Source organism: Gadus morhua, chromosome 17, assembly GCF_902167405.1.
Source record: "Gadus morhua chromosome 17, gadMor3.0, whole genome shotgun sequence".
Classification (NCBI taxonomy): domain Eukaryota; kingdom Metazoa; phylum Chordata; class Actinopteri; order Gadiformes; family Gadidae; genus Gadus; species Gadus morhua.
Window position 1 is genome coordinate 4,222,372 of NC_044064.1, and position 14,813 is coordinate 4,237,184.

The 14,813-nt window shown below is 45.7% G+C and overlaps 1 protein-coding gene across 1 annotated transcript; it reads left to right on the forward strand.

Moving 5' to 3' along the window:
- The first annotated feature begins 1,562 nt into the window (after positions 1 to 1,562).
- Positions 1,563 to 12,865, forward strand: LOC115529402 (uncharacterized). The gene is made up of 18 exons (XM_030338105.1): positions 1,563 to 1,738; positions 1,848 to 1,882; positions 2,189 to 2,249; positions 2,482 to 2,684; positions 2,800 to 2,862; positions 2,974 to 3,042; positions 3,713 to 3,862; positions 5,605 to 5,799; positions 6,860 to 6,929; positions 7,277 to 7,367; positions 7,465 to 7,606; positions 7,966 to 8,070; positions 8,398 to 8,500; positions 9,031 to 9,286; positions 9,562 to 9,636; positions 11,176 to 11,278; positions 11,968 to 12,083; positions 12,399 to 12,865. Exons 1-18 carry the CDS (start codon positions 1,726 to 1,728, stop codon positions 12,466 to 12,468), a joined length of 1,920 nt encoding a protein of 639 aa, XP_030193965.1. The 5' UTR covers positions 1,563 to 1,725; the 3' UTR covers positions 12,469 to 12,865.
- Positions 12,866 to 14,813: the final 1,948 nt, after the last annotated feature.

The following is a 14,813-nucleotide window of genomic DNA, read 5'->3' on the forward strand; positions in this document are numbered from 1 at the left end:
ACCCCATCCAAAAACAAACAAACCTTTCTTCATGCAACATTGTAGTAATATGACTTAAATTTTGTGTTGAATAAAATAAAATGTATTCGACATTCCCTCATCTGAAAGAGTAACTGTAAAAAGATTCAAACAACCATCATAATTTGATCAGCATAGGGGCACTGTTACGATTCAGTGTATTTTACTCTATATCAGATATAGACTATCGTGGATGATTCTGGCACCTTGAGAGAGAGTGTGTGTGTGTGTGTGTGTGTGTGTGTGTGTGTGTGTGTGTGTGTGTGTGTGTGTGTGTGTGTGTGTGTGTGTGTGTGTGTGTGTGTGTGTGTGTGCGTGTGCGTGCGTGTGTGCGTGCGTGTCACGTCATTCCTTTACAGATGAATGAGATCAGAATTCAAGGGATACTAAACTTGAGCTGAATAGCATGGCAGAACGCCATTTCTTACTTCTTACTTCATTCCACTCAAGTACATTGTATTGAACGAGCACATTTAATAAATGAAACGCTACACCGTAGTCCTCTCACACATAAGGGGTCATTACCTCGATAGGCCTTGGGGTAGCGCTGTTGGGTCTGATGCTGGGTATGACTAGGACTAATCGTTAAATGATTGGAACTTGAGGCTGCAGGTTTGACTGCGTTTGGTTTGGATGTGTAAAATGAATAAGATACCTGAAGGCAGGTCACCAAACTGAATAAAAGCTTAGAGCTTGTAAACCGGCTCAGAGCTTCTGCTCTTTTTTATCCTTCTCTTTCCTTGGGTGTTGTCGTTTTTTTGGTCCTGCATTTATGTTGTACTTTTCTTCATAGAGAACGTATTTTTTTTTTCTTGATTACTTCATCAATAAATAAACTCTAGGCCTAAATGTCCCTTTTTTCGGCTACTGCAGGCATTGATTCACGAAGGCTTGGTCTAACTAGAATATTGACACACGGACTAAAGCATATACGAACTAATAGTATTTTCCTGCAATAGCGGAGGCTGCAGGAACATACTCCTAAGACCGCTTAAATAGGACCCTTTTCTCTGCCTCATAAGACGTTAGACTGAACCTGAGTTTAGACTGAATGTGTACATTTTTCTATGGCGTTGCAAATTACGTTAAGGTAGAGGTCTACATTAAGAAATTCCTAATTTTAGCTGGTTAGATCATTAATTATTATTGAGTTCAGTTCCTTGTGAGATTCCTTCACCATCCAAGAAACACAACGCAGGGCGATTTGGAAGCAAATCGCCTACTTTTTATTTTTACTACGAAAATGCGAGTAGTCATGGTATTTCCCACTATGTTTTGGGACACACTAAATCTTCCTCTGACATACTAAATAGTATGGTTGTATGGGCATTGGAACGCAGGAAGTGTCACGAAAACCTATGGACTGCGGTCCCGAGACTGCAGCCTCCGGCAATGGCAGGAACTCATGCGAATACCTTCGGTCCTAAGACTGCAGAAGCAGGAAGGGATCTAGGAGTGCGGTCCCGAGACTGTAGAAGCAGGAACTCATGCGAAGACGTGACTGGTCAAAAAAAACGGCGCGTAATGCCGTGCTCCTCAAACGACGCATGCGCACTTTAAAAATAAATATCCGTCTATACCGACATGCAGACATAGCGCCGGGAACGTCGTGTCGCGCCCACTGCATGCGAACTTTTAATATACTACTAATAGCAATATACAGCTCTTTACACGCTGTAAACATAGTGTTTGTGATTTAAATCAAACATGGACAACGTTGGTAAGTGTCTATCCGCTGAGGCTAAGTTGGCTAAAAGCAGGCTACTGTCGGGATGTTTTCATCTGAACCCACTTTAAACCTGATGCCTTTCTTCTCTTTCTTTTTACAGAGGCGAATATGTTCATCATGCATAAAGAAATTTTGGTGAGTATGGCCGGATGGAAGTAGAGGGGGTTTGTTTGGCTGATGTTGGGTGGGGGCATAGGTTAACCAACTCATTTATTAAGGATTTGAGCTCATAACACAAACATGCATACATCAACAAATCCATACATCCCTCCACTGTATAAGTACGTCTTCTAAGTAGAGCACAGTCATTCAAAAGTTCCACTCCTGTTCACCAGGAGTGGAACTTTCCATGGACACGCGGTTCGGTTTTGTGGTTCGTTTGGGACGGCCACAACAGTCTTTGTGTAAAGGTTGCATCTCATCTTATCTCTGTTCCCTCAGACTACCATAGCCGACATGGTGCGATTACACCAGAGTCCCCCTGTACACCATAGCATGTTTGGTAAGAAACCATGCATTTTTGTGGATTGTAATTGATGCTTTCATGCCATTCGATTGCCAGCAACAGATAACCTGTGCTTCCTCTTGTGAGCCTGACATGCACTTGAATGGGCGGAAAATTTTACCTTTTTGGTTTCTGTGGGAACAAACTAAACTGAAATGAATTGGCACACTCATTCTGATCATGGATCGGATCTGTCTCCCAGTAATAATAATCCTCCCAATGTTTACAGGGGGGATGGGGTCGGGCAGCGGCCCGCACTGGGAAATTGACCCGGAAGGTGACGACGAGTATACAACATACTTGCCCGATGGCAACGGCTCCTACATCCGCATGCCACCCGAAAGATACAATAGTCAACTGTACCCAGAGGCGTTCAAACCGAAAAGAACCAACCCCCTTCCTAAGCCACAGTATACCCCCGCAGACCCCACTGTGAGTATGGACGTCTTGTTGAGTTGTTAAGCTTAGATGTAGACTTTGGGGGGGGTTGGTTATTACTTTGGGCGATCACATCAGAGCCCCTGTCTTCTTCCCCCCCCCCCCGCAGCAAGTCCAAAAGCAAGACAAGAAAGTCAAAGCCAAGTCGGAGAAGAAGCGTATTAAGAAACGGGTGAGTGCCTCTGCTATCGTCTAACCCTTTTAGCTGGATCAGTGGGTGGTGTACGAGTGATGCGCGGCCGCTCAGCTTCTCATACCCCCATCCTCCCTCCCTCCCCAACAGAGACAGAAGGAGAGGAAACGTCTCGAGAAGCTCAAGCGAGAACAGCAAAAGCCAAAGAAGAATACAGAGGTATGTTTTGGGTGATAAAGGGCAGCTCATTTCCCCCGGCTGGGCCAAGGTGAGAAAAGGCTGGTCTATTGTCTGTGATGTCACACCTCTGAAGATGAGGCATCTTCCTGAAGGGGGGGGTCATTGTGGCTGTTGTCTCTTACCTAGCGGCCTGTTTAAAGGACAATTCCGGTATTTTGAACATTGAGCCCCCTTTCTGGTTTGTCTAGGATGAAATAGAGTGGGTAACACCGACATTTTGAGTATTGGTCCTGTTTCGGGCACCACTAAACGTTCCTTTTCTGAAATGTGAAACTCATCGAGGGGTTAGTGGTGTTCGTTGATGTTCCTAAACAAGTATCGTAGCGAAATACAGTTTCTGTCGTGTTCTTATTTGGCGTTTTGTAAATCCATGTAAACCGGAACGGGAACGGGAACGTAAACGGAATGGGGGGGGCTGGTTGTAGTCTTTTCGCTCGGTTCTCCGTATCAACAGTAGGGCTAGAATCGAGCGAGAAGACTGTGACTGCATGGTTTGGGTGAGTGGCAGCACCTGTGCCTCCTTGTAAACATCCCCTTCTACGAAGCAGGGATCTGTTTGCCGCCAAGTCTAATTTTAGAGCGCTGGCCGTAGCGCAGCAACCGCATGGATGGCTCCCCTCACACATGGGCCACTCGTTGTCACCTGCAGGAAAACGGAGAGACGAAGAAGGCCGATAAGGCAACCAAGGCTCCGGTGTCGGGCGATCAGAGCTCCTCTGGTGACTCTGACTCCAGCGACTGCAGCGACGACAGCGAGGAAGAGGAGGAGGAGGAGGAGTCGTCCGAGAGCGAAACTGAGGTACGCCCGGGGGTGATGCCACATCCGTAAACAAGGCTAGCCTGTTAATGCTATGGAAGAAATGAATGATTATATTCTATGGTAAACCATGATTATTATTATTAGGCCTAAATATTTAATGGTAGAAAACATCTAAAGCGCCTCTGGATTCTGGTCCAAGGCTTGACACGGTGCCAGGGAGTCTGGGGTCAGAGCGTAAGTGGGAAACCCCCCAAGGAGCCGTAGGCTATGGGGTCAATGCGTGCTGACCTCAGCCTGGGGTTTTAGATGAGCGTTGTTGACCATTCGCTTCGAGGAATCTATGACTGTGTGTGGGCGGACACCTCGAACAAGAAACTGCTTTGTATGTGTGGATAAAAAGCAGCCGGGTTTTTATCCACACATGCAAGCACAGCCGAGCATAGTTTCTGCCTAAACTTGTTTAAGAATAAAGAGTCGTCTGACCTTTATAACAATTAGGCTAATTTATGTATTTAAGTAATAAACATAGAATAACGTGCAACAAACGTACAATGATCCGAGGCTTAAGAAGGGAGTTCGCCCTGCGTCTCTCTAAGAGTCCAAAGCGTTGGCAAAAGCAAGGACTTCTAATGCTGTGGTAGACGGGTCTCAGGATCTCACGCTGCTCCCCAAATACAAGCCGTGCCTATCAGTTGGATCCCTTGTCCCTTGACCTTCCCGAGGGGTTAAGGAAACAGGCCTCAGTTGGAGCCTCTCAAACCCCCAACCGGAGGGGCTCAAGAAAAAAGCACATACAAAAAAACACATTCCCATTACAGATGCATTTGTGTTTCACTGCAGTACTAAACACTCGTCATTGAAACTTGCCCACGGTACCTAATAGGGATGAACGATTAATCGAATTAAAGCAGACATTGCGTTGTAATGGAACGCGATATGCAAATCACAAAAGCTGCTAGTGTGGTAGAAATTAATGATTATATTCTATGGTAAACTATGATTATTATTAGGCCTGTATATTTAATGGTAGAAAACATTTAAAGCGTCCTGGATTCTGCTCCAGGGCTGGTCACGATGCCTGGGAGTCTTGGGTCAGAGCAGGGGGTTGGGGCCCAACCCCCCAGGAGCAGGAAGCTACTGAGACAATGCATGCTGACTCCACTCCTGGGTCCTAAACTATCTCGGTGACCATCTGGTTAGAAGAATTTGTGTTTGATTATGTGTGGACACCTAAAACAAGAAACTTCTGAGTACTGTGCTGTTGTGTGTGTGTATAGGAGGAGGCTGGAATCTGTTGACCAGGAGTGACTCTGCAGACCCACTCAGCTGTTATCGTTGTTGTTGTTTCTTAACGATAGTCTTTTGTCAATACTTGCTCCGGACCCCTCGATTTTCTTTTACTCTCTCTTAAATTAGTCTAAGTGTTTTATATCTCGGTTATAATCTACAACACTAGCAAACATAAATGTATGCAATGTTTTACAATTCAATAGTTAAATAAAGATGTTATATCAATTCATGCTTCAATTCATCTCTCAACACATAGACCTGGCCTAAAGGAAAGAGCCGTTTATACGTTGACTGCTTCAAATGTTGTGTTGGTCCTACTACAGAATGATTTATTGCTTTTTTTTTTTGTGAATAATGCAGAACATAAAAAATAACCGCATACTAAATCGCAATATTGGTCGAGATAATCGCAATATGATTATTTCCCGCAATCGTTCAGCCCTAATGTGTTCTTAACTCCACATGCCTTGTGTCCCCGTGTGGTTGGACAGGAGTTGGACCTGAGCAGCAGCTTCGTGAACAAAGCCGCTCTTATTTTGAAGAGGAAGCTGGAGCAGAAGGAACCCAAATACAAGCCAGAGAGGAAGGAGGAGAAAAAGGCGCCAGTAAAACCAGGGGCCGAACCCACTAAGGACAGACCCGTCCGTGCGGTGCCCGACGCTACGAAGGCTGTCCTTAATAAAGATGTGAGCAGTTTGTCTTAACTATTCAATTCAGTTTATTTTTGTGAATGGTGACTTTCAGGCCGTTTACTAATTTTGATATTTATTGATACTGATATGGTTGCAATTCATTTTTTGGGCAATTTGGCATCGCCTAATCTGTATTCCTGCTTTTTTTCTTATGACTGCTTTCCAATAAAAAAGGATAACCATTTATATCTTACTAATAATATTATTGTCACCATGTAAGTTAATGCAAGTAAACACCAGAAACAACTGTTGGCCAAAGATTGAAGAGAAGAACATGTTTAGTTTGGATAAAGTTGAAGCAACCTGTAGTATCTGCAGTTCATTTATTTATACTTGAAGACAGGTTGTATAGTGGCTTTCTGTGAGTGTTTTAATGGTCTGATGTGTACCATATGTTAGGGAGGCAGTATATTGAAACCTAAGGCATGTCGTGCACAGAGGAGAGTCTTGCTCTCTTGTGTATATCATGTGAAACGAGCATAACCATAACATGGCCACCGTGACCTCTTTCACGGGCTGACCTCTTATGTCGTTACTCAAGAGAAAGAATGTTTTTGTACTGAAGAGAGCGTTGAGGCGCTGCATGAAGAGCCGAAACAGATTTACCGTCAGTACAATAGTACGAGGGGTTTGGAATATAGTGTTATCCTAAGGAAACACGTCTTTCATAGATTAACTGAAGGACAGGGTTTTTTCTTCCCTCGCCGATTGTCATCCAAAACCTTTTCAATCAACTGCAGGTTGTACCTGCTGGTACTTGGCATTGTGTAGTCTTATCCTAGCTATCTTTGTTGTATTTGTTCTAGCACTTTCATTCTGACCATGTGTATCAAAAGTGCTAAACAAATAAAGTTTCCTTGCCTATAAGGGGAACAGGTTAACCTAGAAATTGTTAGTGTTTGGAACTTGTTTCTATAAATATCTTTACTGTACCGACAGCGATATAATGTTGTTTCGCTTTTTTATTGTAAGTCGGTTTGGACAAAAGCGTCTGCTAAATGTAAATTTATGCTCAACATCTAATCCCCACTTATATTTCTGTTTTTGTTCACAGATATCTGCAGCCCCCATCAATAATAATCCCACCTATGAGGATAATGTGAAAATAAGTACAGAACTTGCAAGTGAGTATTTAGCTATGAATGAAGGATAATGTTTTGCCATGCACTTCATGGGGCGAAGCATTAGGAATAGTTGGAATGACCTAGGTAGGAAACTCCTTCAGAGAAAGGTCAACACGTTGAGATCTGATATTGACATAACAAAGGTGTGGACCCAATTTTTTTTAAAGTAATTAACAAACTTTCAATTGACGAGTGCAAGGCAGCTAGGTTAATAATGGCTTATTACTAGAAAGAAAGTGAGGTGAGATCAGGTGACCACTAGGATATATTTGAACAGGCTACATACAGAAATAACCACATTTATAGTTTATAGATGTGGAAGTTGACTCAAATCTCTCTTATTTCAGTGCTGGGAAATCAGCATGCAAGTGCTGGCCGTTACGATATGGCTGTGCAATACTTCACAGCCGCTATTAAATACAACCCGAAGGAGTTCAAGTAAGGAGAGCGTCTCAACGAACAAGCCCGAATCGCCTCAACTCGTCGTCATTATTATGATCGCTCACTGTTCGAACCGTTCCCCTGTTTGTCCCAGGCTGTTTGGCAATCGCTCCTTCTGCTTCGAGAAGCTGCAGGAGTATGAGAAGGCGCTGACGGACGCCCAGCTGTCCATCAACATGTCGCCGGGCTGGGACAAAGGCCTTTACAGGATGGGGCGCGCTCTCGTGGGCCTTAAGGTATGGCATCGCCCCGGATACACCGTAGACGACTCTTGATTGTTAAGACGACTGTATGTTCGTATTTGTTGGTATGCTGGTCGCCCGATAGCAGAATTGGTTTTGTGGTCATCCCGAGAATAGAGACGAACTATGTTGTGGTCGTGGGAAATGTGGCTTTTTGTTATTGCACAAACTGGGTTATCGGCAATGTTGACATATTATGGTCGGAGGACGTAGTTTTCGTTTTTTTGGCTAGCCTTGACAAGCAGAATAATGCACACAGTGCAGCGTCGTCCCCCTCTGCTCAAGGCTAGTACTGCGTCTGATACACGATGACGCCACCACCAGTAGTACCTAACCCAGCCCTTCCTTCCTAGCGATACGAGGAGGCGGCAAGCACCTATAAAGAGGTGCTCAAGCTGGACAGCTCCTGCACCGAAGCTGCCCAGGAATTGATGCGCGTTCAGATCGCACAGCTCATGGTGAGTTCCCCCCCCCCCCCCTCATCCTCTGGTACCGTCATGGCGACCGCATGGGCCTTATTCGCCTCGTCGCCATCTTGGCTCTGAATGCTAACTGGTTGGGAGTGTCTAACTGCTCGGAGCCAAGATGGCAGCTAGATTGGTAACGCCCTATCTGAGGGTCGAAACAGTAACTGCGATTAGCGCGGTAGAATTCCTGACGCCTGCAGCAATAGCCTTGTTGTGAACGTTGAGGCTGGGTAAAGGTCTCGGGGAGTGCGCCTGGAAGCCTCGCGGCCGGTTGGTTCTCCGTTGATTGCTTATCGAGATCACGTGTTGCGTTCGCAGGAGGCTGGCTTCACGCGGGAGCAGAGCTCCAACGCTTTAATAATCCACGGTACCATGAGCAAAGCCATGGAGGTGTTGTCCAAGTTGAATCCAAGCAATACAGGTGAGCAGTTTACCCACTCCCCCCAAAGACCCCTGGTGTTAGACGTAAATACTGATATCATTTTTTAAGTGATGCTGATCTAGAGGTTTACCCCTAACCTATGATGAAACCATGGCCATTTTAGCCATTGTAAATTGCTTATTGCTTATTGTTTCCTTCAATATACAAATTTTGAAACTTACCTTCACCTCCACAAAACAGCATATTGTCATGCTAACAATTAAACTTACATTTCTAAGACATTTGAGAGTCTTCGAATAAACAAAAGGTGTACATGATGAAGGAGTTTACCACGGTTGCTGTATCACATTCACTGTCAATTGACATCACCTTTCAGTTCAGGAGAGGGAGAGAGAGAAGTGGTGTATGATTTAACAAATAATAAAAGATATGATTCAGTATCTTTTTCGCAAAGTGATATAACCACAACTGCAGAGTAATGGGTAGCATCACAACAGTTATGTATATGTACTCAATAGCCTATGGGACCTAAACTGTATACTAATACTAATCCTCTCATTGTGTTCCAGGAACCATATATAAAGCTCCCGTACTTCCACCCGCCGTCAGTGAAGCCCTCCCCAGGGCCGCGTCGGCCCCGCCCAGGGCCGCTGTGTTCTCCCCTGGCCCCCCCAACACCCTCCCCTCTGCGTTCCCGACTGAACACCAGCAATCCCCCGTTAGGAAACCCTTCACCCAGAACACTCCCCACGTAGGGCCCAAGGCGGCTCATAATCCCCCCCCCCCTGTGAAGACCGGCCAAGAGGCTCCTAAGCCCCCTGCCGGGTGAGTCTCCGAGCCAGCTCAGAGACGCTCTGATCTCCTGTCCTCACAGGCTCTCTCCTCTGTACAGAAGTTAAAGTTACGCAGAGGTTGAATGCCGCTGTAGCCAATGGGCTGTCAGCATTACGGATAGATTATAGATCTATTGAAATTGATTATTGTTATTACAGCATGATTATGCCAATGAGTGATATTTTATTGCTCCAACAATCAAAGGACGCGGTGTTTATCTAATGGAGCCTGCTCATGGTGATAACGTGAGATGATTTTCTTTACAGGGAATTGTTTCCGATTTGGGTGGGAAACCTTCTCCCTACTGCAACCGTGTCCAGTCTCTCTGACCTCTTCAGTGGGTAAGACTAAGAGCCAATCATTACTGTTGACCTACAGATGGTGCACGCATTTAACTCATTCCTCTACTGACGCATACACACATTTAACTCATTCCTCTACTGACCATGCACACATTTAGCTCATTCATCTACTGATGCATACACACATTTAACTCATCCATTCATCGTCATTTTTGACCAACCGATGCATACACATTTAATGCATAAATCTACTGATGCATACACACATTTAACCTGTTCATCTTCTGATGCATACACACATTTAACTCATCCATTCATCGTTATTGTTGACCAACCGATGCATACACATTTAACGCATCAATCTACTGATGCATACACATTTTACTCATTCTTTCATTGCGAATGTTGATCTACTGATGCAAACACACGTTTCACTCATTCATTCCAATGTAAATGTTTATCTTATACATACTGATGAAGAATAACTTATTATGGAACACTTCTTGGATTTAATTTTAGAGCATGATCATAGGGAGATACAGGCAGCAATTTACCACGCGTATATTCAACGAGACAATGGGAAACGTTTACAGCGTGGGCAGATGCAACAAAGGAGATAATGGCCAGGGGCGTGATCGTCGTGAAGAGGTTAGGATTGGCCATGGCTGAGGAGACCAAGTCAATTTGCATTTCACTATTAGGTGTGGGGATGGGGGGGGGAAGTGACACGTCTGCAAGACGGCTAGAGGAATCTACACAGGAAAGACGTCTGTCGATTTGCGTGGCTTCAGTGGCATTCGAAATAGAAACGACTCTAACACCTTTTAGTTAAAGGAAGGAGACGTCTCTAGGAGAATGTATGCAAATGCCTTTTCAGTAGACTGGTACTTCTATAAACAAGGTTGATATCATTTGTGTATAATCTTACATTATAGTTACAATACAAATGCCTTTTTTACTGGTACTAATATAAACAAGGTTGATAGGATTTGTATACAATCTAATATTAATGATTTTAACATTTCCACGACACATGCACACACTTTTAACTCATTCATTTATAATTAATGTTGATCTACTGATGCATACAAGTATTCATCTTATACAGTCCCAACCCCTTGAAGAAGAGCGAAAACAAGTGGAAGAAATGATTAGGTCTCTTGGTATCGGATTTGGACTGAACTTCTTGTGAGCTCCCCTGCGGGCTGTTGTAGACTCTTACTAATTGATATAGTAGCAGCGGTATGCTAACACCCCTTCCCACGCCGAGCGAGTCCTGCACCCTTTGTTGTACTTCTAACCAAACAACTTTTGTCGCAGTCCCAGTTCCCCACAACACTCTTCTTCGTTCCCCTCGTCCCTGGTGCTACGAGTGCTTGTTTGATCATAGGTGGTTGTTGTGTCTTTAAGTCGTTAAGATATTAGCAAGAAGTGTTGCGGGAGTTTAGCTAAATGGAGCAAACTAGCATGGCAGGAGGGCAATGTAATCACTTCAAAGTACGGGTTCAACCAGCCCGTCACAGTGGACCCGACGTGTACGGCGTATTCTTATATCCATCCGTCTCCTCTTCCTTGCAGTGTCGGGAAGGTCCACAGTATTAAGCTTTTAAGCGGCAAACGGTGTGCCTTCGTCAACTTCACCACACAGGAACCCTGCGACCGAGCCATCCGTCAGTACCACGTGAGTCACTGCTAGCCTCCAAACGAGCCACCATAGGCCGAGGGAAGGGGCCTGTGAAGGGAACCTCCATCCCTCAGCCTGCACATACATGCACGTCTGGTCCTCGAGTCGGGCAGCTTGCGGTCCAGATATTAGGGTGGACTTTTGTTTAGCATTTCTTTCACCTTTCTTTGATACCGATACTTTCCCTTACTCTGCAGCTGCGGTCTGGCATGGTGTAAAGTTCTGTTTCCATTTATGCCCAACTGGCAAAATGCACCTTTGCATTAATTTAGTTAATCGATAAATGTGGTACTGATGTTTGCAATATTAACCAATATTTTAACGTGAATACGACACAAGGTGCCATGGCTCCATCTAGCACTTATAAAGTTCCGACAGTTTTGCAAACTCCTCACTTTTTGTTAAATTCTGAAACACACCATTAATGTGATTTGCGTAGATCTGCAATACAATTATTTAGTTGGGTTCTATTTCGGCGGGTGTGTTTACCGCCATGTCGTTCTGCTCTGCCTGGGCAGCTCGAGTCGCAAACAATTCAAATCCAACGGACACAAAGGTTCGAGTTGCTAGGCGGAGAGTCCTGATGAGTATCTAATCCTTAGTGGCTGATAAGAAATCAACACCATTTGAAGGTGCGTCCCCCAGTGTTCCCCCCCCCTGGTCTTAATCCCCCTGCTCCTGTTCAGGGCTATGATCTGATGGGCAGTAGGCTGTGCTTGCGGTACCCAGACCGTATCCCCCCGGGCATGGGCATCTCCCGGGCGGCCCTGAAGGCCGAGCCCCTGCAGGAGGAACTTTACTGGTGAGCCCGGTCGTTTCTCTTACCCATCGCTTCTCTCTCTCTCAGCCCATCCCTCGCTCGCCCCTTGTTCTCTCCTCGTTCTCCTCACTCGCTCCTCGTTCGCCCCTCTTTCCCCTCGCTTGCCCCTCCTTTGCCCCTTGTTCTCCTCGCTCTCCACTCATCCTCCTTGCTCTCCCCTCTCCCTCGGCCCTCCCTCTCTCTCTCTCTCGTTCGCCCCTCTCCTCTCTGCACCCTCTCCTTCCCCCCCCCCCCCCCCCGCCGTGGTTTGCAATGGCGCTACCCCCCGTGCTAACAAAGCCCTCCCTGTGGTTGCAGGCAGAGAAGAGAGAGGAGAGCGGCAGCAGGAGGAAGTGAGCCCCCCCACCTCCCACCACCACGATCCTGAGCCCCAAAAGAACCCCCTGTTACACAAGCTACACGGCCGAATGGGATTTAAAAGAACAAGGATGTCGTCCCCAAAACGGAGGATTATTTTAAAAAGTTTTTCTACTTAGTGTCTTATTTATGCCCGTTCAGTATTGGAGATCAACGTGGTTATCACCAGTTGACATCGCAGCCAACGTTAAGAATAACGGATGAAAAGAATGTACATGCAGACGGGGCCCAGTACACTGTGTTCAACTGAGGAGATGTTACTTTGTTTTGGCTCTACCGGCCGGCTTGTACTGTTGCTGTACATTCGGTGGAACTTTTAATTCAAGCTTTTCTTTTTTATCAAGACCACACAACAAAGCCCCAAATTCGTTTTTTAAGCCCCAAAGTATTAAAAGATGCCAAATTCATTCGTGGTTGTTTATTTCTTCCCCGTCTATTTAAAGAAACCAACAGATGGCAGCACAGGCTAGGGATTGCATGGTGAGCTCTGCAAATCGTCTGGGTTGTGCATCTGAATAGATTACTTTTAGCAGTTTGTCTGCGTTTACCTCAAAGGTAAATGTAGCCTAAAGTACCGCTTCGTGATACTTCATCACTCGACATGCTCAGATGCATGTTCAAAAAAGGGCAAATCAACGCTTTATGGTGTAAACTACACATTTTGATTTGTTTTTGTATTTTTATGCTTTTATGATGGAGTGAGTAGACAGTAGAGAGGAAATGCAGCAAAGGACCACGGACAGGAATAAGCCAGGTCGCAGCGATTAAGACTGAGCCTTGATGGTACACGCTCTACCCGGTGAGCCCCAGAACTGTTTGTCACTTAACCTCAGTAGGAATACACCTGTGGAAATTATTTTTTAACCCGTACTATACAATCTTTGTTACGTGTAACTTTCCAGGGTGGTAAAGTGTTCGACTCGACAAAACTCGGTGAACCGCGTGTAGAGAAACGGTTAGGGCGTTCATCAACCAGGAACACTAGCTGGGAACAACGCAATCTAGGACAGCGTAACGCTCGCTTTGTCACACGCATCCATCACTTTAATTAGCCTAGCTAACAATGCTTTCAGCGGTGACCTGAATGCGTACGCAACGCAAATGTTGACTCAGCAGACCAGCAAAGTCATCCAAGCAAGAGTTCGGGTTACTTCTAGGAATTGTTCGGATTAGCAGATGCGTTCTCACAGTATATGGTAAGTGAACAGCATTTATACAGCACTATTCTATCCAGTCGCCACTCAAAGCGCTTTACAATATCGCCCTACATTCAAACATTCATGAACACATTCACACACCGATGGCGGTGTGCACCATGCAGGGCGACAGCCAGCACGTCGGGAGCAGCCTGGGTTTCGACGCCTTGCTCATGGACACATGGGCACTCGGCTAGGAGGAGAAGGGGCTCGAACCAGCAACCTTCCGGTTACCAGCCCCCCCCCCCCCCCCCCCCCCCCCCCCCCCTGTAATTTGCAAGTGGTAATTTGTCTCAGGTGCTGACATGTGACCAAAGCCTAAAACTCACCGGTGATTGAACCCCAGCGGGCCTCTGCACCCTTCAACTGTCAGCCAACGTAGAGCGGGCCGGGGGCCTCATTCATCACGGGGCTCTCAGGGGGGAAGCTACTTTATCAGCCAGATTGGGAATTGGGAATAAATTATGCTAATAATCAGAAGAACGGGCATTCTTTCCCAGCGCTGCTCATGCCCCTCTCCCCCTCTTGAGGTATCGGGGAAGGCGTTGAGATACATTCCATCCTGACGGGGTATGCCTCTGAGAGTTAGAGAAATCAACGGTTGCTTTTAAGGATAGAAAGAGAGTACGCCACGACTCAATTTTTAAACACCCTGATCAGAATAAGCCGTGAAGGCTCTGGGCGCAATGGGGGAAACGGTTTTGATGGGATGAATTCACCTTTGACTGCGGAGTGGAGAACATGAGACGGAACACTGGTTCCAGCGGAATTCCCGAATGCCACCGGATAGCAGATTAATGATGGGGCTTCAGCGATCTAGAACCTGCAATACAGAGCTTGGTTAAACTCATGGATCACAAATCACTGAGCTGTCACTCAGACAGCACTGTCTTGAATGGCCCTTCCGTTGCCTGTATATATTCCACTGAATTAAACCCTACCTTCTCGTGTTGGGCTCAAAGCGAGAGGACGTTGTACTGATCGGTCATGATTCTTCAGGAGTTGGGAGTTGAAGTTAACTGGAAAGGAACTCGCAACTCAGGGGTAGATCTGTGGAGTTTGATGACTGGAAAATTATAAGTCATTCAATCACACACAGGCTAGGTGTGTTTCTTCTACTGGCACACAAACACGCATTCATAATAATCACTGAGCTTAG